Here is a 26,325-nt window from a genome sequence, read left to right on the forward strand (position 1 = left end):
CAATCGGCAAATTGAAAAGTAAACGTGAATATTATTGAAAATCATTGTTAAATATTTAAATTAATAAATTTACTAGCTGAACTACAACTACTAAGGGCAAATATCAAAAAAAAAAAATAAAAAAAAGAGATGCGAAAAAATTAAAAAATATTTTTTTTGTTTTTACCAGGAATCGAATGCAGGATCGCCTTAATAACACGCCTATTGCTCTCCAATGGATGTTGGAGTTGTGTTTCCTAGAGATATAATTTACCAAATTCAGTACAAGTTCCAAACTGTCATACAGGGGACACCACAGGTTATAATCGACTCTTCTTGACACTCGCAGATAGCAGCAGAAGTTTAATTACTAAGAGAAACCAGTATAAATTTCAATTCCTCGGTAGTAGTATTGAAAGTTGTAGTGGCAGTCCAGCTGCATGGCGAGCCCTTGCTAACCCACGCTGCTCTTCGAAATTAGTCGGTGAATGTAAGACAAAACTGAACAGTGTTGCAAAACACAACAAAGTTAGTCTTATTTGGGTGCCTGCGGGGAACGAGTTGGCTAATAAATTGGCTAATGAAGGCTCTGGAAGCATACCACTAGGCCATGGCACCCTTTCTAGGTATCAATACTGCATCGATTCTACTATGGATTGACGACTTCATGAGATCTACCCAACTGCTGCAGAGTAGCAAAGAGCTCTGTGAAAAAACAGAACAGGAAATTAGCAATCTTTCTCTTAAAACTTAGTAGGTAGGACCTGAGAGTACTGGCAGGTGCAATACGCCTGTGGTAGCGCACAACGCCTGCAGTCAGCATATGGCTACCACGGAATCAGAGGCGACGCAATGTGCCTAGTTTCTCGTGAGACACTGCAGAGCATTTCTGTTCTCTGTTTCTAGAATCAGTACGGCGTTTTCTACATAGAATCAGACTTAGATTGTTGGGGTGCGGTGTACTTAGTGTGGATAGAGATCATACTCTTCCTTTTCCGGATTTCTTACGATTCATCAATGATTCCAAAAGATTTGGGGAAGAGTGCCCTGAAAGCAATTTTTCCGTCTTATTATCCATATTGTATCTATCCTGTCTCTCTTCTCCTTCCACTGTTATCTATCTGACTGAGTGCCCGCCACAAATCTAATCTACACTATATTGCCTCCGTGGAAAAAATAGCATATAAAACGCTTCGAAACTCATCCAGATCTAGTTTCTAAAATTTTATAAAAAAATTAATTGTTTCTGTTAAACTTTTTCTATTATTTCCGCGAAAACAAAAAAGTGAGGAAGCCTCGTTCAATTGTTTTACTAGGAGCAAGCAATCAAATATGTATGCATGCATGTATGTATGTACGAGCATATTTATGTTGGCATGCGTTACGTTTCAAAATCGGCGATATGCAAGTAAGTACATGCGTGCATGTATATGTGTTTGGTTTGCCTTTTAAACGGTTTGTGGAAGTGCGTAAATTTTATTTACTTTTGACACCGCTTCTGCCACACTTCTTCATTCCTCATCATCAGCTGTGCCATTTGAAAAATCATCTTTGGTTACTTGAAAATTTTGTTATATACATACATATGTGTGCGGATAAACAAACAACATTTGCCATTGTATTTGGCCTGTTTCGTCCAACATCAAATTAAAATAAATTTTGTGTTCAACTCTTTTTCTTGTAACTTTCACCTTCATTATTGCCACAGTGGTTTCGTTTTGTGTTTTTACACTAGGGAAACTGGTTGCTTTAATTTATCAATGTTGTAATGCGAATAGCGGATGTTGCATACATAAATAAAGTGCCTCTTTGAAGGGCGTCACAATCGCACGGCCACGCAGCTGGCATTGAGCGCCGCGACCAGCCTTACAACCAATTCAACTGCAGCAGAACTTTAAGTAATTAGTTTCGGTCGCGTTAGCGTAATACAGCGTAAGTACATATGAACGTAAGTATGTAACGTATGTATGCATGTACGTCACGCTTTGCTGGCGTTGACACTGGCAGTATGGGCGTATACGCAACACACACATCGTCCATCTAAGTGTGTCGATTGCGCATACGCACTGGCGGCTTCAATTGATCATTTACATAAATACCTTTTTTAATTAGCTGCGTTGTTTTGTTGCTCATGCTTTAATTATGCAGATTGACGAAGGCAAGCATTTATTGAGTAGGCGATGGGGGGATGACTGTGCGTCAAAGGTTTTGGCCTAATGCTTGCACCAAAAACGATTTATTATCGCGTGCGCCATCAAAGATGATAAATCTATGCAGCAACCGTAACAATAACAACAACAAAGAAGACGACTACAAACAAAATTGAGCACTAAACGCAATTAAATGTACGCCAAATTCTGCTGTTTCTACATATCTCTATATGTATGTCTGTATGCTTCCATTTCAGCCTCAAAATGCTCCACTTGAGGCACCTTAATGCAGTACATACATACATACATGCGATACAAGTTTGTCTGCCTGCGTGAGTATGTGTGTAGCCGACAATTGGCGCATGCAAAAATTTGGCATTCTAAATTGCGTTTTACTACTTCTACGCAACATAGCCAACTCAATCAAACACTGAGTTAAGTAGGTCAACAGACGGCAGACGGCAGCCGACAATGAAATTTTTGACACAATCACCATTAGACGCTGCTGCTGCGCGCAAATTGGAGCATAAAATAGCATTTATAAACTGTTGGCATCTGAGCCATTTACTTACCCTTTTTTTGCGTGGTGCCTCTTCCTTGAAGTCGACAACAATACCTTCGTCCGAGGTGGAGACCGATGTCGTGCGTATGCGGGCGCTAGCGTCGTTCAATATGACGCTTGTGTTGAGACCCGCATGACCATCGTCGCTGAGCGGTGGCGATGAGGAACCCGAACTCCAGGAGCTGCCCGATGACGACGAGCTGCCCGGGCTGGAGCCGAACCATTTCTCTGAAAGTGAACAGAAGTCAAGAAGAAATCTTGAGAGTGGTATGAGTATATTTCTAAAGAAAAACCAGATCATTTTCAGGCAGTCATTGTGATGAATTCAAAGTAAAGATTTTGAGAAAACGATTGATTTTCGTGATAAAATTTTATCTGACCTGCATTTTTCGGTGAATGGGATAATTTCATTAGAATCATCGCTGCATGACATTCCTCCATTTCCTCTTTGTCACCACACTGGCCGCTAAAGCAATCGTGTGTATATGGCTGTGGACGTTTGCGTGAGCTGCAAGTAAAACAGAAAAAGAAGTGGAATAAATTAAAATGGTTTCTCAAAAAGTGATGTCATATTGAGGGGGAAAAACGAAATATTGATATTGCTAATAAACAAACAAAAAAAAAAAAGAAACCAAAATGAAAACTAGTTAAAAAAAATTAGTTACGTAACGTAAATAAGATCTTTATTTATATTTTAATAATAAAAAGAGCGATAAGACAAAATAATATATATTAATTAATTAATTATTGACTAATTAATATCTATGCAAGTTTCAGCTTAAAAAATTAATATCTTTATTTTTACTATCAACTTAGATATAAAAGATACAAGGTGGCACAAAATTAATCAAACTATCATATCATTCATACTTGACACATGCGAACTAGACAGCTGTAGTATACAAACAGACAAGCAGTGGAGCGCGCAAGGGTTAAAATAAAGACGCCCATCATTTATTTAGTAAAAAAAAAAAAATTCTTAAAAAAAAATCAGATGACTAATTTTGCGCCACCTTGTACTTTTTCCAATAGGGTTTTTTTGACAGATCCCGCGTGACTACTGCCAAATTAAATAAATATTGTAATTTTTATAGTATTCATTGACATTTCATCATTGAAAAAATTACGCTACAACAACGTTTACAAATCCTACAATTTTATCGTACGAAAATTGATGCTCTGTGAAAAGTGATTATCGCGCGCTCAGGACAACTTAAGGTGTACAAAAGCATACCACAGAACGCACTATTCGACAAACAATCGGCAAAATTGAGAAGAACTTTACATTATTGCATGATACTCGACGGATTAGATCACGTACAGCCCGAAGTGAAGAGAGTATTGTGGTGTAAACAAGAGTTTTGCCGAAGATTCGGTAGAATCGATTCGGCGGCGATCTCAACACCTTGGCCTATCTTATGACAGTGCTTGGCCGATTTTACGCAAAGATCTTGGTTTGAAAGCATATAAAAGACAGCTAATTTGGACGATCTTTCAAAGGTTAATAATTATGTCGTTGGGCACTTAAAAAACTCGCCGAAAATCCGCATTTTGGAGCCCGCATATTGTTTAGCGATGAGGCCCATTTTTGACTTCATGGCCACGTCAGTAAACAAACTCGGCGTATTTGTGCTGAAGAGCAACCCGAAGCTATTCAAGAATAGCCAGTACATCAATTGAAAACAACTGTTTGTTGCGGCCTATGGGCTGGAGGAATCATCGGACCATATTTCTTCAAAAACAAGGCTGGCACCAATGTAACAGTAAATAGCGAGGGCTATCGCGCCATGATAAACAATTTTTTGCTGCCGGGAATTGAAACCCGTGATTTCCACAATATTTGGTTCCAATAAGACGGCGCTACCTCACCATACAGCCCGTGATACAATGGATTTACTGCGCCGTCGTTTCGGTGAGCAATTTATCTCTCGTCTCGGAGCAGTGGATTGACCACCCAGATCGTGTGATATCACACCTTTGGACTTTTATTTGTGGGGGTGTGTAAAGCCTAAATGCTTTGTGGATAAACCAGCTTTGATTGAGGCATTGTAAGCCAACATTACTAAAGTTATTCACGAGATATCGAGCGAAGTCCTCCAGTGAGGCATTCAAAAGTGGTGTTTAGGGATGAGCGAATTACATCGTAGTTGCGGTCGACATTTCAAAGGGGTTATCCTTAAAAAATAAATGTCATGAATGGTGCTATACAAAAATAATAAAGATTGCCCACTCAATTTGAATTTTCATTGTTTTATTTCAATTGAAAGTCCGATACCTCTAAATTTATCACCCTTTATACTATGATAATAAACATACAACTTTTTTTTTGATTAGCTGGTTTGCTAATGACTTATAAAATATATATATTAACATAATTTATGCACGATTCAAAATCACGTGATGTCACTAACTATTTTTCTGTAAGTATTTACGACACAACTTTTGCTTGATGAGCGTATATATCAAGACAGGTTTGAATGTGAGGTAGTATATAAAAAATCACCATTTGTATGCGCATGATAAAATAGGTGTTCATATACACACACATCCACATATTTATAGATTCACAAACTGGTATAAATCCGTTCAATCAGTGCCCTTACAAACAACCGGATATAATTTTACACACAAAGCAGCAACGTTTCCTCTCTTCCATTAGTGTTATTATTTCAATGTAGTTTTTGTAGCCAATAGCTGCCACTCATTATTGGTATAAATGAGTAAACAATCACTTAAACATTTCTTAACCTTCAATTTTTTTTACGTATATTTTTTAAATCCCATTGCAGAAGTTACAGTGAAGCAAATGCAGCCAATAAATGAGTGGCGCATAGAAACTACTTGCGGCACGTGTGACCTTTTCATTGCCACATACATAGCAATCAACTTTAATATACTTTCTCCAAATTGCCGCTAGCGATATTTTTTGTGAATATAAATAAACTATACAAGCCTCTACATGTATCTGCGTCTGTCTGTATTGACACAGCAAAAACGAAAAATCAATGTCACGCAAAACAAAATAAAAAATATAAAAAAACACTTCTGAGTAGCAAAAATTACTAATTGCTGCTGAAAGTGAAAAATCCGTATTAGCTGCTCACATTCGAAAACGTTGCTGCATCGCGCAGCTAACACCTACCTGCGGAGCAGCAAATGACGTGGATGAACATCGAAAATAAAAATATGTTTAGTGTACGCACACAGCTGTGTTTGTGTTGTTGTTGTGCACATGAAACACCAAATTATAGAAAACTATTTTTTTAATAGCGTTCGCCACTTCACAGGTAATGACAAATCACTGAGACTATTTTTGCCTTGAAAAAGTGCCTGATAAAAATACCATCTGTCGTTCGGAGGTGGCATACAACTGTGGTCCTTTCATTTTTGGAAAAATGGAAAAATATCAAGACAAAGACACCACAAATAGGATGAGCAGCTCGGCTGAAAAACCAGCCAAGTGTGTAATATTTACGTATATAATTTTCTAGCACACGGGCGACATGCATTTAATATTGGGCATAACTGATTTTTTTTTATAAATTCACAAACTACTCGGCCTCTTGAACTTGAGACTTCAGTCTAAGCTGTGTTTTGAAAATTAGTATTAAATCGAGCTGAAACACTTAAAAGATGCATTTTTTTTACCAAGATGAACTTCCCACAAAACAATATCTGGCAGAGGTAATAATATTTACAACACCAAAATTATTACAAAGGCTCCACATATTGACAAACCTTGACTATTTTCTTATTTGTTTCTTTATTTCATTCATTTTTTGACGTGATATCGTCTTATAATTCGATTTAGCCGGCTGCACGCACGAAAAAATGTGTCGTTATCTTGCTCATTCGTCGTTATCTGGCTTATGCGTCGTTACCTTGCTTGAACTGCAAGCGAGAGCGCTGAACGAACGACAAAGAGCCCAATCGGCCCCCGCATTCGGCAACGTTCGACATCTGGCTCTCTTCTACTTGAGTGAGCATATATATGTATGTATAGGCGCATATGTATATAAATTCACATATTTGTATTTGCATATGCCTTCTTTCTGTGTGCATGGTAATGAACCATTTCTCTGTTGAGAATAGGAGATGATAGGAAAAGTAGGAAATGAAAGGGAGTGTTTCGAGTGTAAAGTGTCTTGAAAAAGGCAAATCAATGATGTTGCCTCTTAGTGTTGTTGACTTATTAACGTCTGATGCACAATCGAAATTGAACATATCTTTCATAAATTTGATAAATGTTTCGTAATTTTTCACGTTTGTGTAAATGTAACTTGATCAATTCCATTGCAAACACTCCCTTCATAGGTCCTGAACCTTTCTGCGGGGTAAACAACCGCTTCAAAAGTGCCTTTCTACGTCGGCAGGAACCACGAAGCCTAATCGATTACTGGAGAGCCCAATCGGGCATGCGGCAATCGAAAAGACTTATAGATCCGGAAAAGATAAAGGCAGAAGCAATCCTTAACCTAACCAGAAAGAACATAAAACCTTACACTGAACTACTAACAGGACAATGTAAGCTTAATTATTACATGAAAACGATAGCTGCGGTAGAAAACGATTCCTGGAGACTCTGCAAAGAGGCGCAAGAAACAGCAGAACACGGGAAATGGGGCTATAGATCCAAGCCTCCTGGTAGAAGTTAAGCCTACAGCAGTTTAAGGATTCATTAATAGCCTAAAAATGTTCGAGTAGGCTACATGGCTGCACAATAGATCTATTTAGGTCGCAGTGCACAAATAGTCAATCAATAATAATAAAATCAAATTTTGAGAATTGTTGTTTTTTTTTGCTGTTTTTTTTTTGTTTTTTTTTTTAATTCTGATACGCAGTTTTACATTTCATTTAATTTTTATCAAGGCGAATCTATTAAAGGTGGTATAGGTAAGTCAGCTGATTTGTTTTTTTCTTTCGCTGCGTTCATATAGCTGTCAGCACAAAATAAAACAAGGCGAATTAATTTCTGGTTCTCTACTTCGCCAATGCCTTGCCGTGACAATCAGACGTACAAATAATTCTTGTTGGTCTAGTGCTACCACCTTCAATATAAGCGCCTTCATTTTAAGAGAACAAAGTGCCAGTTTGAAGTTACTCAAAATTTTCGTTGATTTTTAATAATTTTTTTCGCTGACAATGTTTCGCATTTTGTCGATATGACAAAATAATGCCGTGCATTCATTAAATGGACTATAAAATGACACTAATAAATTAAATTGGTAATTAAAGTAGTTTGAAGCCAAAACAATCCAAGAAGTAGAACATACAGTTAATATAATTTTTTTTCACCCTGACTTGCAATTTCCGCGTTATCGTAAAAAAAAGTTTTGGATTAAAGAAAAAAAGGTAGATCAATAAAATTTATCATATCTGGAGAATCTATAAACCGAAAGCTGAATTAAAGTAAAACGAAATTTTTAACATTTTGTTCAGCTTTATATTTTTATTGAAATGAAAAGTTTTCAAGATATTTACAAAGTAAAAAAAATATATATTTGCTTTTGCAAAAAAATCAAAGTTTTTCTCCCATTTATAGCGAAAGAAATGTGTAAGAAAAAAAATTTCGATTTTTTTACTCACACCGTAAACTTAAAATACTTATAGAAATTTAAGAAATAAAAAAACCCTCCATTAGATGCAAAGATATTAATTCAACTGAGCATCAAATTACTCATTTTTGCTTTGACCATACTTAACCTCCGTTGGGCACCTGGGTCTGGCCAGCCTGGTTTCTTCGACTTTGGACGTGAATTGAATATATTTCTATTATAGCTAACGACTTGAGCCTCCAGGTAGCTTCCTAAAATTTAATTTTCTAACGATTTATGGATATAACCTTTTAAAAAGGATAACCGAACAGAACGAAAAAAGTCCTGACCCGGGTGTATAACTGAAGATTTTAGAAAAGCTGTCCATCAGAGCATTAAGTAAAGTTTAAAAAGTGCGCAATCCAGGGTCATTACCATAAGTATCTACTGTTTGGAAGTTAATCAAAATTTTGTGTATTTTTTAAACCATCTCCATATCCACGAAATGCTTTATAGATTTACTGTACAATGCCTTACTGAGAATTTAGGACTACAAAAATCTCTTAGTAGTAAATAGAAATATTTTGTTTTATAATTTCTCGCCCCAATAGCAACTATTTTTTTTCACATTCGTGCATGCAAGTCCTCTATTAGTATTTGTGTACCAAGAAATCGCGTGTTAAAAAAAGTTTTAATAGCCTGGGGAAGCCCCATTTCTGACCTTTTCAAATATTCCAGCATATTTTTTTTTTGCTCAAACCAACAACTCTTTCCAATATCAACACAACTAGTCATCAGGCAAAAATTGTGCTTGTTTGCAAACAACAAAAAAAAAAGAAATAAAAAAAATTAAAAATAAACCGAAAAAAAGAAAATAAATAAACGAAATATCGTGAATATTCTTTTAAGTTTTGTTTGTTGTGCTTCTCGCGAATTTCTTATTTTTAATTTTTTGCGAAAAGCAAAGCTATCTAAAAAACGTATGCACATAACAAAGCGTGCGAATGGCACAAAAAAAAAAGGCAACCAAAAAGAAGTGAAGACCTCAAAGCACAAATATTTGAAACCAAAAAAAAAATGTTTCACTTTGTTGTTTGTTTCACAACAACTCATCGCCCCCACTCCCATTTGGCACTTCGACCGATTGCGCTCACTGACCTTGCGCAATAATTTCATTTTGAGTCATTTTAGGCACTAAAAATACATAATTATCGCGGCGGCATTCAATGGCCCCTTTTAAAACCGAGCAGCTGAGTGGAAAGTCATATGCGTTAAAGGAGTGAGTGTATGAGTGGTGAGTGTTCGTTCAAACGGTTGTGTGTGTGTGCATGATTACATTGTAGTATTGTTGCTGTGCGACTGCTGGGTTGGGTTAGTGGGTTGCGCAAAATGTGTGGCTGTGACTGTGACTGTGTGAGTACGGCTGTGCGATGGTAATGACAGTGACACAATATGTTCGCTTGCAAAGAATGGCAAACAAATGTTCGCGGTGGTTTGTGGTGTTGGTGTGCGACCGACGACGAGTGTGTATTACTGAATAATTTTGTGTGGCTTAGGTGACAGCGGTAGGTCATGCATGGCCATGTAGGGTGTGAGCGGTAGTACGTCATCACCATTGGCATCGAGAACGGTGACTTCACCGCAATTGTTACTTTGCTTTTTTTTGGCAGAAAGCTTATTAATTACTAGTAATTAATTTAGTTAGGGTTGATGCTATGGAAAAACGGCGCAAAAAAATGGATTCTCTAAACAAAAAGGTGTGGTGGTAAAGGCTGTACCAGAGGAAAAAATTACTATGCCATTGTTTTGACTACTTTGCGACTTCCCTGGTTCCTCTTCAGCGACGGACCATCCATTTTTGCTTTGTATAGGGAAATTCGCAGTCTTAATCTAAATTTAAAAGATTTTGAACGATTGCAAGTTAGTTGATAAGATAATATTGCCATTTGGGATTCCAATACCTTCTGAGTCGACTTTAAAATTACAAATGATGGATTATGATGATCTCCACATTACTTTTTGTCATCAGAACTTTATCAGAAAGGTATATTCAACGAAAATTGAACATTATTTGACCTCAATTCCAGTAAGCAAACTATTAGTGCGCGGAAAAGAAGTGCGGGAAGGGAGTTTGAACTCTGCAACTGCACTGAAGTATGGTGCAACTAAAAGCAGAGAGCGCCACCACACACCTTACATTTAAAGCATCACACTTCACTACCAGAGTCATTTCACTTCCGCGGCTAATGTTTTTCATTTGTCGTTTTCTACTTTACAGTTAACCAACAGACCACTAGCCGTCACTCAGGCAGTCAGTCGGTCAATTGCCAGATGCATCGCGGCATTTCAATAGAATAGCAAACTAACAGGCGATCCGACAAATAGGAATTCGTTTGGTATTGAAGCGGTTTGAAAGGCGCATGAGCAGCAGCCGTCTATCGGCGACTTGTTGAAGTTGCGTATTTCAAGCTGCCTTGGCAACCTCAGTTTAGCTCAGCTCACTAACATAGGAGTTTGTAGTACATTGAGTGATGGTAATAAAATTTAATGTTTCGCTTCCAACATTTACAGTTGTCTTTTCCACTACTTTCCTCACCCCTAATTTACGAGCGTGCCTTGTTGGTGTTGCAATTGCACGCCACAGCGTCCACATGCCACTTGCGCTTCGTTGCAAATATCTTCGTCATCGTTTGCGTCATGTGTTGTTGCTGGATAATAAAAATGGAAGAAGTTTTTTGTAGAAGAGTATGTCCTCCCTCCTTAAGTAGCGGAAGAGTACGAATGCCATTGGCCACAGCCAATTTTACTACTGCAAACGTTGTTGCAATGGTTTTGTAGCTGGAAAATTTGGCGTTGGCATCAGGGATATTGGTTGCGGTATTGCGGCCACTAAGGTGCCGTTAGAGCTGCAGTTAGTTATGGCCTAATGCCCGCAATATTTTAATTTGTTTTATTCGGCTTTCTTAATGTTGGTGTTGTGCTACTTGAATGCCTCTACTCCACCGATTTTCTTTGAGTGTTTTAATACGATGATTGTCTATGCCTATTCGCCCATACGTATGCACATACATATAGAGCTGCACACCCTCCTAAGTGCTTTACTCTCCTTGCAAACGCCGAGCAGTGAGCGCGATCAAGTGAGAATTTATGCTTATGTTGATTTCATCACTTCTTTGTGTGTACGTATTTTTGGTACGTATGGGTTTGTGCTTGCAGTCTAAGCATTTTCAGTTTGTGCTTGAGTTTTGAGATTAGGCGGATTTTATTACTCAATTAAAAAGTTAATTATCACTATAAAAGCGCGGGTTGCATTCTCTGTCAAGATTTTTTGGTAGGTTTGACAGCGCAGAAGAATATAGGTTATGGATATTATAAAAGAACTCATGGGTGGATTATGCTAAAAAAAATTTACTTATATCAAAATTACAAAAAAAAAAAAAAAAAATTTTTTAAATAATTTATAATTAAAGAAGCAAAAATAAAAAATTAGATACTCCAAAACTGAATGCTTATTATTTAATTAATTTACATAACGGTCCTAAAATCGGAACAAATATAGATAATTTATATTGAATAAATAAATTTAAAAATCTTCTTGACAAATTTACTATAAAATGGCAGCTATTTTATTTGGAAATTTCTATTATAGGTATATATATATATAATATATATAATTGTGTACGCGCTCCTTTTTGGCTGTTGGGCCGAGCTCCTTTTCCTATTTGTGGTGTGCCTCTTGATGTTGTTCCACAAATGGAGGGACCTACAGTTTTAAGCCGACTCCGAACGGCACATATTTTTATGAGGAGCTTTTTTATGGCAGAAATACACTCGGTGGTTTACCATTGCATGACCAGGAAATTTGTATTAGATGCGTGAAATTAAGAATACCCGATGACACATAGACTGATCGGCAATACGTTAACAAGACAACCAATTCATTTCTTTTTTCTTGTTCACTTTCGACAAGACTCTTCCCGCGTCTTGTGGCATTCCCGTGATGCTATCTGGTAGATGGGCTCTTCATTCGTTAATCCCCTTAATAGTGCGTCATTACTGATGGTGTTCGGGCAGAATATTCTACAGATGACGAAATATTGTAGCCTCTGTTTGATGTTGTTAAAGACCAACCATGTTTCACTTCACTACAACAATACGAACTTCATACATGAGCTGAATATTCGCAGTTTAGAGCGCCTGGAGATTTGCGTACTCACCCACACTGTATGTATTCGCCCGAACTCCGCGCTTCCTTTATTTAGCCTACATTTGACATTTTCATTTGCTCCGCCATCTGCCGTGATAGTGCAGTCGAGGTAGCAGAAGCTTTCGACAAATTCCACCGGGCGACCGTCAACCACTATAAGCCTTGCTTTATTGTGGTTGACTCTCATAGCATCAAATAGGAGCAGGAGCTCGTTTAAACACCGAACAAAAAATATAAGTGCCAACTCCAATTGTAAGGGTTCGAGAGGCAACGCTAAGCAGGTTGAGCTATTCAAAGCTCTGCTTCAGAGTTGGAGGCATCTACTGCATTCCTGCTGATTAAATGGAGTTTGGGTGAGCTCTATCTAATTCCTAAGAAGAGCAATACTACGCATATCACAAATCAGTCGATTATGTCGCCTAAAAAGTGTGGCGTCAGGGCTAGAACTCCACCAGAGATCAGATATTCGCAGTACACAGAAAACCACAGAAAGTCTATAAAGGCAAATCTGGCAAGCATACCTTCTTCCTTAGCCTGAAAATCCCACTTAATTAGATAGTCAGTGCTGCCCATCTGAACTATTTTGGTACGAACGTCACTATTGTAGAAAGTAGATCCCTTTCTCTTTGACCAAATCAGACATTGAAAAGGTCTATCACCAAGCTCGCCAATTTATTTGGCTGATTTCAAGGAAAGATGGATAATTGGCTCAACCTCACAAAGATTGGCTCTAAGGTAATATATAACTTCAACTTTAACTCTCTTTGGAGCGTATAGCTTCCTTGAGGGTTGTCATCTTGTCATGATGAGGGGGCGCAGTAAGTACAATGATCCCTTAAGCGATGCCTCTCAACCCATGTGAGTCATCAAGTCGTTGCTTCAAATTGGTGCTATTTTTTTCGCGGTGTGCAATAAACTCATTTGAAAATTAATGAGCAATAAACGCAGAAGGCTTGAATTGAATGGTGGCTTAACATTGTTCTTTTTGGTTCGATCGTAGCGTTTTTCAGTTTTCGTCACAGCTTCCCGACGCTGCTGTTCTTTCTCGTCGCTCGTATAGCTCAGAGTTTCAGTGAAAAATTCTAGTAGTAGTGCGGAATTAGTACTTTGGGTAACAGTTGATCTCCAACAATCTTATATGAAAGAGTATTTATTCTCTATTCGATGGAGTTGAATGTATTTTGAAGAATAGCGTAATGAGCACTTACTTCACGGATCGCGACTCTTCTTTCTACTGCTTTCAGCGTCCACAGAAAAAAGCGCACATTGTAGCAGTTACTTTCAAATTTTATGCCATCACAGGTGTATTTTTAGTATTTTGTCTTATTTTGGTCCACAGTTACATGCAGTCATTAGTCACCAACTCCACACACTCAGCTTCACATAGCTGAGGCTACACTTAAGCGTTTCCTTTAATGCGAGTGGAACCCAAACAGCTGTTGAGGATCACTTGAAGTTTTACATCTTTGTTGTTGTTCGCCATTGTTATTGCGGTTGTGGTTGGTTACAATAAATGCTGTTATTTCGGGACGGTAATACACAATTACAGTCTGTCTGTCCGCTTGCTGCATACCGCACGTTGATTTCCACATGCAACTGGCAGAAAACGATTCAAAAGCCAAATTGCAAGCGGTTGCTGTTGTTATTTACAGTCGGTCGGTATTAAGTTGTTTTTGCTGTTGCTGTTGATGGCTAGAGCGCATGCGCCAACTACATTTTTTTTGCTTCGTTTTTTTTTCTTTGGTTTACTTACATATAAAATTGGTACGCAGTAGCAACTACGTTGCAATTGGGAGCACAGAGTTTGGGTGACTGCGCGCGAGTGTTGTTATTGCGGTTGTTTATGGCGTACGCCGACTGCTGGTGGTGTGCCTACAATGGTGTGCCTGGTGGCTAGCGTTAGCATCGAAATGCGATATTTTCGTGCCAATTGTTTTGCTTTTTCATTTCGGGTTGTATCCATCTAATTTTTCCAGCTGAGTTTTGCTTATAGCTCTTTGCTCAAACACACATACGTACTTTGATTTCCTCAATTGCCGCACTGACAGTGCGCAATTCTCATACCGCTGCAGTGATTCCAATGATTGGCTGGGGTTACGGGTGCACACTCTGTTGTTGGGGCTACTACCATCATTTAGTTGTACGTTTCGTATTATTGTTATTTTTGTTGTTGCAGCATTTGAAAATCGTTTGCCACACTGCGAGTGCAATCGCAGTATTCGCACTGCTTGTTGCACGTTGGCAAGCATTTGATTGTATGCAATTATTGGCGGAACGGCGACGTTGCCGTTTCAAGCGTCACTGCCATCGCACTCAATGCGGGCATGCGGACATGGTGCCGACGCAAAATAAAATTTGCCACAAATTGCAGCCATTTTTTGTGCCGCCTTCCCACAATTTCTTATTACTTATTTTGTTAGTCTTTTTCTTGTTTTGAAGTGTCTGCATTTCAGCGGCTGTGGCAACCCACTGCGCCTGGTGTAGGCAATGGTGGACGTGTGGCCGCACTCAACTGCCGAGCAGCAGCTAATTGTGGCAGGACGTCATGCAGCGGGAGCGCGCGCGCGCGCCTACTCGACCGGCAACTGCGCTCCACTATTTTACTCACCAAATATTTATTGCACGCGTGCGGCAAGCCAACAGCCTTCGCACGGCCAGTGGAATTAATCGCGCTAATAATTGTTGGCAACTTATAGCCAATTGTTGCTGCGTGATTGATTTTTGGTGGTTTTCTAGCTGCTTTTCGTTTTTGCTTTCTTTTTTGCCCAACAAACGTTAACGGATTTTCAGACCACACGACGCCGGCTGCCTGGCCCGAATAGAATTGGCAACACAAATACGTATGCGGCTCGTTGCTATTGCCGCGCACTTGCGCGTGTGTGTGTGTATGCATGCGTTACAGTTCCATAGACAATAATTCGATAACATCAAGTGCACTTGGCATTTTAATTGAATTCGGGTGAAGCGAATTGTTGCATGTGTGGAATGATGATTTCTTGCAATAACTAACGTGGAATTGGATTAACGCACACCACTGCAAGGCAAGCACTAGATGTGGCACCACGCTGGCGTTGGTAAGTGCAGCAACACTATTTTGCTTACGGGTGGCAGTGGAAGTGCAGATTAACATAAAAATATTTTTACGAAATGCAGTAGTCAATTGTACGGTTAATGCGCGTTTCGTGGCAACAAACTATCTTGTTTTGGTAATTGTGTTTTGTGCCGCAAAAGACGACCCAGCCAGTTTGGATATCCTCAATGGAAAGTGCCGTGCTCGAGTGAAATTATAAATTGAGTCACTGCAAATAGTTCGCGAATAATAGCCAAATCACGAATTTTCAAATGCAAAAGTGTGTGCAGCAGCAGCACAGCAATTACGGACATTTTCCGAAGGCGCAACAAATGCTTAATGGAAAAATACGATTTGGCATGCGGCAATGCTACCCAGGCAACGTGCAGCGCGCGGCGGGGCAACCGCTGGCGAAGTGTTTTGCCTTTTCTCTTAGCCATTTTTTGTGGTTGTTTTCATGGGTTTTAGCACTTTAATGCATTTATGGCTTGATTTTACAAAAGCAATTTGCAAGCCACAAAATTAAAGTACCAAATTTATTTGCCATTCATAAAAAAACAAGTAAATAACAGTAAAGGTACTCCTAATTGTTGTTGGCCTAGTTGTCGGCGCCACTAAAAATGCGCAACAATAAGCGACAGCGTAAATTTCTAACGACACAAAAGGCACAAACAACAATAAATGTGTCTGTATGTAAGGGCCAGTTGAAAAAAAGCAGTGAAAACCTGAAAGAAATCAAAATGCGCAGCTATTGTGTAAAAAGAAAATAAAAACAAATTAAATTAAAGCGTTCGCACAAAAAACGAAAAGTAAACTTTCACTTTTGACGTAAAGAAGCGTTCGCCATAGCTCGCCGGCGCGCTAATTTGGCACCAAAAAGCTTGAAGTTTCAATTTCAGTTTCGCTTTTTCTTGAGTGCGTACTAATTTCTTGTATGTGGTAAATTAGTTGTATCGGGTGTTTTTGCAGAGCTCGATAATTTAAAATGATAATTCAGAAAAACAGAGATTTTGTTAGATCGCATTTTTTTTACGATAATCTGGTGGATAATTTCATGGCGTTTATTTGCATCAAAGTCCAACAGATGAGCTGGATTGGGCGCGTACTGCACATGCCGAAAGAGCAAAATGCTACGACAGCATTAAATGTAAAAAAAATAAAAATAAAAAATATCAAAGAAGAAATTAAAATTTTTTAGCATGCATTTTTTTAAATACTTTTTTTACTGTGTTTGAGCTTTCTTTATTATTTTTTTTTATTAATTTTTTTAGTTCACTTATTTTGTCGAAGTTTTTTTTATTATGTTTTTATTTAATTTTTAATTTTAACATCTTTCTTTATTAGAGGAAGAACAAGAGAGAGCCCACGAAAGAGATTCGATGGAGTTGAATGTATTTTGAAGAATAGCGTAATGAGCACTTACTTCACGGATCGCGACGGTTCTTTCTACTGCTTTCAGCGTCCACAGAAAAAAGCGCACATTGTAGCAGTTACTTTCAAATTTTATGCCATCACAGGTGTATTTTTAGTATTTTGTCTTATTTTGGTCCACAGTTACATGCAGTCATTAGTCACCAACTCCATACACTCAGCTTCACATAGCTGAGGCTACACTTAAGCGTTTCCTTTAATGCGAGTGGAACCCAAACAGCTGTTGAGGATCACTTGAAGTTTTACATCTTTGTTGTTGTTCGCCATTGTTATTGCGGTTGTGGTTGGTTACAATAAATGCTGTTATTTCGGGACGGTAATACACAATTACAGTCTGTCTGTCCGCTTGCTGCATACCGCACGTTGATTTCCACATCTTTCTTTATTAGAGGAAGAACAAGAGAGAGCCCACGAAAGAGATGTTTGGATGACGTCGAATCAGAACTTAAGGAAATGAACGTACAAAAGTGGAGCGATGAAGCCATGGATCGAATAAATTCGAGAAAAATTGCTGATGAAGCTATGGTCCACCACGGATTGTGCAGATAAGAAGAAGAGAAGATGTCCGGCATGTGTCTGCCGCTGTTACGAGTTACTTGGCCCATGAGATCAGTCTTATTTGACTACTTGACTACTTTCGCCAATAAATATGTCCGTCTGGAGACAATGATGGCTTGAATATTGCAATAAATTAAATCGATGTCTAACCCTCCGTTGAACACCTTTTTTCAAACCATCGATTGGGCAACCGAGTCTGGCTTTTTTTCGTTTTGCTCGAGGACCCTCTTTCAAAATTTATATCCATAAACGATAGAAAATTTAGTTTTAGGAAGCTGCTTGGAAGCTCAAGTCGTTAACTATAATAAAAATTAAATTAATTAAATTCGAAAAGTCTGGCCAGACTAGGGTACCCAACGGAGGATGGAGGAGCCGTTGGTGTTTGCCTGATTAATTTTTAGAAAATTCCATCAGCACGGCTCGATAGCGCCGCCATTCAACGTAACACCAGCTCCTTCAGCATTTCGAAAGAAAGAAAGAATCCCCGATGATGCCGCCACTGTTCTATGAACTGCGCGAACAGATTTACTTTAATGTTTTTTTTTATTTTAGTTAATATTTTTTTTAAGTAAATTTCCACAATTTCGAAACGTTTTTCTGGCTTTAAACAACTCATGATGACTGTTCCAACTCTACTCAACAGAATTGTCAGCACAGTTTGCCCTTCTTCGGTGTCAAATCATAGTTATCGATATCGATAGTTCATATGCAGCTACAAATTTCGAATTATTGGGTAGTGGAATAAGTTTCCGCTCTCGTAAAAGAGGTGTCGCTGCTGATACTATATGTGTGTTCGCTCTAGTAATAGACTGGTGATTTGTAGGTGTATATGTGTGGTCTCGATCGCAGTAGTAGAAATTCGTTTGAAGCGTAAAGATTCTTTTTTATCTGGCGTCAAAAATGTCTACGTTCGTCCCAAAAAACAATATTTGTGGGAAGTTGTGCCTTACCTTTTAAAGAAAATGGCAGCTGAAACGTTTATTATGTTGATCAATATTTACGATAATCAAATACAACTTGTAAAGAGTGGTTTCGACGCTTCCAAAGTGGCAATTTCGACGTGAGTGATAAAGATCGCGGATGGCCACCGAAAAAATTCGAAGATACTCAACTACAACAATTATTGGATGAAGACGCATGTCGAACCCTTGATGATATGTCTCAGGAGTTGGATGTTGACAGATCAACCGCCGGTAAATGTTTGCATGCGATGGGAATGGTCCAGAAAGCAGGTAACTGGGTGTCACATCAATTGACGGAGAGGGATATCGAGAGACGTTTGGTGACGTGTGAAATGCTTCTTGAACGGCAGATAAGAAAAGGCTTTCTGCATCGCATCCTCACTGGCGATGAAATATGCAACTATTATGATAACCCTAAGTGTCGAAAATGTTGGAGCGTGCCAAGCGAACCAGGTCCATCGACAGCGAAAAAAAACATTTATGCTTCAAAGGTTATGTTTTGCAACTGGTAGGATCAGAATCAGATCATCTATTATGAACCCCTTAAACCATCTAAAACCATCACTGGCGATCGTTACGGACTGCAGCTAATGCGTTTGAATCGAGCTCTCAAAGAAAAGCGGCCGGAATGGGACAGTAGACATGACAAAATGATTTTGCTGCATGACAACGCCAGGCTACACGTTGTAAAACCGCTTCAAAAATATTTAGACGGACTGAATTGGGAAATCTTGTCCCACCCGGCGCATTCCCCAGACATTGCACCTTCGGATTACCATCTGTTCTGATGCGCCGATCAATGCAGTCAGCCCTTATTGGAGGAGAGCGGGTTCAGTTCTTATGACAGCATCGCAAACTGGCTCAATGAATGGAGCAAGTCAACGAGAACTCGAATCCGTATGCTGCCTGAAAGATGGCATAAAGTTGTAGCTTCCAATGGCACATACTTCACATGATATCATTTATTGTTTAATTCTTTAAATAATTCATAACTTTGGCTAAGAGAGGACGGAAACTTATTCCCCCATACCCAATGAAACTTGGACATTTTTAAGTATTTTTTTATTTCAAATATTAGTAAAATTTTTATGAGTTTTGTATAAAGGTTTCAGTTTTGAGTTTTGTTGCAGAATTATGGTAGGTGAGGTGGCTGTAGCAATAACACACTCAGACCTTTCATAGGTCCATAGTGATACCACTGGAACTTATCCTTACCCTATGGGTTCCTTTTCAAACCATCCGGTAGCTTTAATAAACGAGCAAAGCTTCTTTTGTTGTAGATGCGCTATGTCCGCTACGTCGGCTAAAAATGCCATGCCAAGAGTGCGGAGCCGCCTTGTCGCTAAGCTTTCACACTCACACATAAAATGTGTCAGACTTTTTCCTCTTCTTCTGTATTAAGACAGCTTCTTCAGAAATCGAAGTACCGGTGTGCTAACCTTCTAGCGTGGCTGCCTATTAGACAATCAATGACCAGTTAATACCTCTATAATTTTTCTTATAGCTACTCTGTTAAATCTAAACATGCTTTTTGATCGACAGATGATCCATTTCGGCCATATCTGTCGGCTTAGTTCGCAAGTTGTGAGGTTTTGTCAACTTGTATTTACCTTACTGATGGTTTCCCTATCTATAAGTAGTTTACAAGTAGCTATAGGCATAGGTCTTAGCGTCTCATCCACTTGAAGGTCGAACGTTGTACCGGTTCGAGCAAGTTCACCTGCCTTGCAGCTCCCTGCTATATTCCTGTGGCCTGACACCCAAATAAGGTGTACTTGGAAGTATTTTGATACGTCATTTAGAAGATTTTAACATTTTATGTCTTTTTTTGGCCAGTGTGTTTTAGATTCCAGCGCTTTTATTGCTGGTTGACTGTCCTAGTATATGAAGACTTCATTTGTGGATAATACTCTCGTTTTTTATTGCCATAAGTCCCTCTTTTATGGCAGTGACTTCTGTCTGAAATATACCGCAATGATCCGGTAGGCGAAAATATGGGCTAACTCCGAGTTTATCGGAGTAATCCCCTTCACCTACTCTGTTGTCTAGTTTTGAGCCATCTGTATAGATGTTTATATCATTTTCCTTAACAATATCCCTAACATTATCTCATTCCTCTTAGGAAGGAAATACTGTGACGAAGGATTTATCTAAGTAGGTATCCTTGGTCTTACAGAAATCCGTTGTACCAGGAATACAGGAGAGTTTTTCTTAAATTGAAAAGTGTCTTCTCTGGTTCGTTTTGAGTAGAGCGATTTCTCTTAATCTGAGAGCCGCCTTGGCAGCTGTTTGCTTGCCGAAATGCTCTATTGGTAATATGTTAAGCATAATGTTGAGTGTCTCTGTGGGTGTGATCCTCAGGACCCCGCAGATGCAATGGAACTATACTTTACTTTTATATAAAACAAAATATAATACAAAAAAATTAAAAAATTAATTATAAGCAAATTCAAAAAACAAAAAAAAAACAAAAAATTGTTAAAACTTTCTAACTCAAGCGCTGCTCTTTTTTTGAGCACAGGTGCATATGTATATACATAAGAAACTATATACATATGCAGTTATGTATGCACGAAACTATGATCACATATTCACAAAATATTTTCGCTGCGCCCAACTAAGTACTTTGTGGTGTACGCTAATGCGTAATACAACGCACTCCACTCTTAATTTTCGTACAACAGAACCCTAAATGATAAGTTGGTTTGACTCGGCCACAGGAAATCGCACCCACCCCAACTTCCACACTTCAAGTGTGGCTCACAATTAGACAATCATGCACAAGTGTTTTTTTTTTTTTTTTTTTTTTTTTTGGAGGTGGCAAAAAGCATTGAAAGCCGAAAAGTGTGAGACTTGTCTTTCGACTCACCCACTAAAAACCCCACCCCTGCTCCGTTTCCCCCCCGCGGGACGACCGTTAGGTAATACTTCACGGGAGGGGGAGCGGCCTATTGCCTCTTCATGAAAATCTGCGCTGATGTTCAGCACATCGCAGTTTGGTATTTACTTATCGTTAAGTATTAGTTCTGGGAGGGGAGCGGCCTATTGCCTCTACTTGAAAATCTGCGCTGCTGTTCAGCGTGACGCAGTTGGTGATTCCTAATACCGTTAAATATTATTAGGTACTACTTCACGGGAGGGGGTGTGGCCTATTGCCTCTACGTAAGAATCTGCGCTGTTGTTCATTGTGACGCAGCTTGGTAATTACTATCCTTGCCATGTTACTGACAGCGGACCAATGTTCTTCTGAGTCAAGCATAATATCTACTAGGTTGCTAACCATTATTGGCTTCCCCACCCTATCACTCAATTCTACTCTTTCCAGCTCGAAACGAGGGCAGACAAAGAAAACATGTTCTGCATCTTCAACTAGACTGTTGCAAAAGGTGCAGTACGGGTCATCTTCGTGCTTAAATCTATGCAGATAAGCCTTAAAGCATCCATGCCCACTAAGTACTTGGGTCAGGTAGAAATCTATCTGGCCATGCTTTCGATTTATCCATCTTGTGATATTCGGGATCAATCGATATGTCCATCGTCCGTTCATGGAGTTCTTCCATTCCTCCTGCCAAGTACGGATGCTTCGCTCCCGTTCAGTCCTTCGGTTAGTCAGCTGTGCCGGATCCGCTCGATGCTTTTTTATTTCGGCGAATTCTAGTGCAGTCAGCTTAACTGGTAGCATACCCGCGAGGACTAATACAGCATCTTCCGATACTGTGCGGAATGCACAGCACACCCTGAGGGCACATAACCGGTATACCGATTTAATGCCTTTCATGTATGTGCTGCAGTTAGTTGCTTCGACCCAGGCTGGTACCGCATATAGCAGGATAGACGATACCACACTGCTAAGCAACTTCCTAGAAGCCTGCTTAGGTCCTCTCGTATTCATCATAATACGTGTCAATGCAGTTACAGCCTTCGCTGCTTTATCGCTGGCGTATGTTAGATGCTGTTTAAAGCTTAACCTGTGGTCAATCATTACCCCGAGATATTTTATGTACAGCTTAGATTCTAGTGCGTGGTCACCTACTCTGAGATTTGCTGTTTCAACTATTTTCCTGCTACTGATGAGGACTGCCTCTGTTTTATGGTTTGCAAGGCTTAAACCACTAATGCGCAGCCAATCTTTGGTAATTTCGACCGCTTGGTTGCAAATCGATTCGGCCTGGTTTAGGAATTTAGCAACGACTACGATTGCAATGTCATCAGCAAACCCTATGATTTGGGATCCTGGAGGTAGTTGGAGACGCAAAACTCCATCGTACATTATATTCCAGAGGAGTGGGCCCAACACTGACCCCTGTGGTACTCCTCCGGTTACTCTGTACCTTTTCATTCCTTCGTCGGTTTTGTATTGCAGCACTCTGTTAGTGAAGTAGCTTGCAACAATTTTCCGAATGTAGGCTGGGACTCGGAAATTCTCCAGTGCATTTAGGATTTTGCCCCAGTTCGCTGTATTAAATGCATTTTTAACATCTAACGTTGTGACTAGGCAATACTCTTTATCTCCGTAGAGCCAGCGAGAACCTTCAATCGCTTTGCGAGCAATGCGCTTAACCGCTATAACAGCATCTGTGGTAGAGCGTGTTTTACGGAAGCCATATTGGTGCGGCGATAACCCTCCGGCACTATCGATGGAAGATTCCAGGCGATTTACGATTAGCCTCTCTAGTATTTTCCCTGCCGTGTCCAGTAAGCATAGTGGGCGGTATCCTGAGGGATCTTCCGCCGGCTTAGACCCTTTTGGTATTAGCACTAGCTTTTGCAGTTTCCACTCTTTCGGGAATGTGCATTCTTCTAAGCAGGAGTTGTAAACATTCACAAAGATTTCTGAGTGCTTTTGGATTGCCAACTTAAGAGCTTCATTCGGGATCGCATCGGGCCCGGGTGCCTTATTGCCTTTGATCTGTTTGCAAATGTGCAAAATTTCGTCAGCGTTGGCCAGGCATCGATTTCCATCGTCCTCCATACAGCTGGCAGCGTTGGCTGCGATGCCTTGCTGTTGGGGGAATAATGTTTTGACCACGTTGCGCAGAATAACCGGGCACGTCGTGGGAAGCGCTTTGAAGGCTTTTGTTTTTTTCATCACCAGCTGGTATGCAAATCCCCATGGATTGCTGTCAGCATCCTCGCATAGTTTTTGGAAGCATTGGCGTTTGCTGCTCTTAATTGCATTTTTTAGCGTTTTCCTTCTTTGTTTAAATAGGAGTCTGTTCCTTTCAAAGCTGGTCGTACCTCTCGACCGCTGATATGCTCTTCTTGCTCTATTGCATTCTTCGCGTGCTGCAGAGATTTCTTCCGTCCACCAGTAAACGGGCTCTCTGTGGTTTTTTTTAGGCCTTGTTTTACTCATAGCTGCATCACATGCTTTAGTGAGTTGCCTCATGACTTGGTTAGCTTTTTCAGCCGCATTTCCAGTAGGTGTAAAATTTGCCATCATTATTTCGAACACTTCCGGGTCCAGTGTTCCAACCCGGTATCTGACCTCGTGCGAGTTACATGACTTCGGCCTATCATGTTTGCCTATAACGCAAAGTATTGCAAAGTGATCACTACCAGTGTAGTACTGGCTAAGGGACCATCTCGTACTACTCACAAGGCTAGAGCTAACAAATGTCAGGTCGATTATTGACCCTTTCCCTGCTCTTTGGAATGTTTGCTGGTTCCCGGTATTCATAAGCGCTATGTCAAGCATAGCGAACGCTTCTAAAAGGGCTTTACCTCTAGGGGTGGTTCGAGGGCATCCCCAGTTCAGTGCCCAAGCGTTAAAGTCGCCAGCTACAATGACCGGACTATGATGTTTAATGTCATGTGCAAGTTCTTCCAGTGCGTGTATGGCTTCCGCTAGGGTTAAGCTAGGTGGAAGATAGCAGCTGTAAACAAACAGCTTACCAACTCGGGCTCGTACATAGCCACGTGTTTCGTTTATATTTGTCATTCGTGACCTAATCATTCCACAATTCCATATAGCCGATTTGCCTGTTGTGTCGGACACCCAATCATTCCCATTTCCGTATTTATAGGGTTCGCTGAGTATTGCAATATCTATTTTGTGCTCTCGTACAGACTGTTCGAGCAGGCTTTGAGCCTTCTCGCAGTGATTTAAATTCAGTTGGAGAAACCTCATTTATGTCGCATTTCTTTGAGTGCTCTTTGATATAAAGGGCACTTGTTGCTAGTCATCGCGTGTGCGGTGTCGCTTATTTGCTTCTTTTTGCAAATTAAGCAGCTTGCTGTTTGGGTACAACTCTTCGCCTGGTGGTCTTTACTGCCGCATTTAAAGCAGGACTTGGTGAAGTCGTCCGTACTTTTGCATCTCGCTGCGACATGCCCGTACTCCATGCACTTGAAGCACCTTTTCGGGTCAAGTTTTTCTCTAATACGGCAGATAACTAGGCCAATCCGTATTTTGCCTGCTGCTGTAAGCTTAGTGGCGATCTCTGGTGTAACTTTAAGGGTCGCCGTTTGCGTCCCACCATAAGCTTTTCGCAAGTTAGCAACTGCAGACAAAGGCACATTTAGTTCCCTGAATTGGCTAGTTATAGCTTCATGGACTTCGGCTTTCGTCGTGATTTCGTCGAGATCACGAATTTCGATTTGGCGTAGTTCAGTTAGTGCCCTTACTTCCACTACATCTCCTAAGGCAGCTTTAACTGCTTCGTTGATCTTCTGGGTGTTTGGATCAGAGGATCGCTCAAGCACCAGTAGCAAGTCCCCATTTGCAGTTTTCTTAACACCGTATACTTTCGAGTTAAGCTCCTGTAAACATGGCTCTGTTTTCACACGTTTCAGGATGTCAGCGTATGAGACATTGCCAACGCTTTTCACAACGATCGCGTCTTTACGGGGCGGTCTCTGTCGCCTGCGATTTCCCCTGGTGTTTGCTTCGTCTTTTTGCTTCCCGTCTATTTTTGGACTTTTATTGTTTCCTTTACGGTTTTTCTTATTTATTACCGTGTTCCAACCTTCGGAGCTGGTTTGCTCTTTTGTTGATACCGGCGTTGCCTTCAGTGTTCCATCGCGGTCACTTTTGCTCTTTTTTGTCGGGCTTTTCCGTGCAGCGACTGTGTCTATACATCTCTTTGGCGTACCATCCGTGACGCGCTTTATAAGAGGCGATGTTTGTGTGCATTTATTTTTTGCTTCGAGAACCACACTTTTTGACCCTTTTAGCATCCTTATTCTAGAAGTCAGAATCGACCTTTCTAGCTTCTTATGGAGCTCAGAAATGCTCGAAACCAGATCACGCATTGGCTGGTTAATGTTACGCTTTGGGAGTTCCATCATCTCCGTTAGCTCTTTAATTTTGGCACTGATGCTGCGGTTGAGCTCTTCTGTTGTGGCCTCCTTTGCGACACTGCTGTACTGCATGCATGGTGACGCAGATCGGGTTCTTCCAATCAACGGAGGCGAATGAGCCAATCTCGAGCTCCTTTGAAAGGGGTTTTTTACCAGCTCCCCACTGCTGTTACTGTCGTGTGCAGTCTCCTTTGGCAAATCCAATGATGGATTGATTGTTGCTCTTTTAGCTTCTTCTAGGATATTTATATTTATATTTTGGTTGCTAGAATTCATGGTTGTTGGACCCCAACTCGTAAGCCGTTATCCCTATCCCGGTGCGTAGTCACTTATTCATGATTCCATGGTTATCTTTGCAAGCAGGGAGGCCATGCGAGGGTTGACGAAGGCTCCTTATGAGAGCCCAAGTTCAGAGCCGAATCAGTGCTAACTAGGAATGTTACATCTAGACCTACGCCGACACTTAATGGCGACGGGATATGGAGCGTTCTTAGAGATTTGCCATAGTTTTAACGGGGTGGGGGCGGCTGCACCATTAACCTGAATGCCATTTCAGCTAGATTTCACTCT

General features: G+C 40.1%; 1 protein-coding gene across 11 annotated transcripts in view; it reads right to left on the reverse strand.

Annotated features, from left to right (window-relative positions):
- Positions 1-26,325, reverse strand: part of LOC128865346 (uncharacterized) — a 149,938-nt gene that overhangs the window by 82,126 nt on the left and 41,487 nt on the right. For 9 of the 11 annotated variants that reach the window (XM_054105624.1, XM_054105646.1, XM_054105635.1 and 6 more), the window contains 2 exons: positions 3,072-3,199; positions 94-2,919 (listed from right to left, as the gene is read on the reverse strand). In XM_054105624.1, the coding sequence (XP_053961599.1) occupies positions 2,549-2,919; positions 3,072-3,199 (499 nt within the window). In that variant the 3' untranslated portion in view covers positions 94-2,548. Of the gene's footprint in view, positions 1-93; positions 2,920-3,071; positions 3,200-26,325 lie in introns of those variants that run through there. The other 2 variants (XM_054105665.1, XM_054105675.1) reach the window with 1 other exon arrangement.

The sequence above is a fragment of the Anastrepha ludens genome, chromosome 2 (genome assembly GCF_028408465.1).
Source record: "Anastrepha ludens isolate Willacy chromosome 2, idAnaLude1.1, whole genome shotgun sequence".
Lineage (NCBI taxonomy): Eukaryota > Metazoa > Arthropoda > Insecta > Diptera > Tephritidae > Anastrepha > Anastrepha ludens.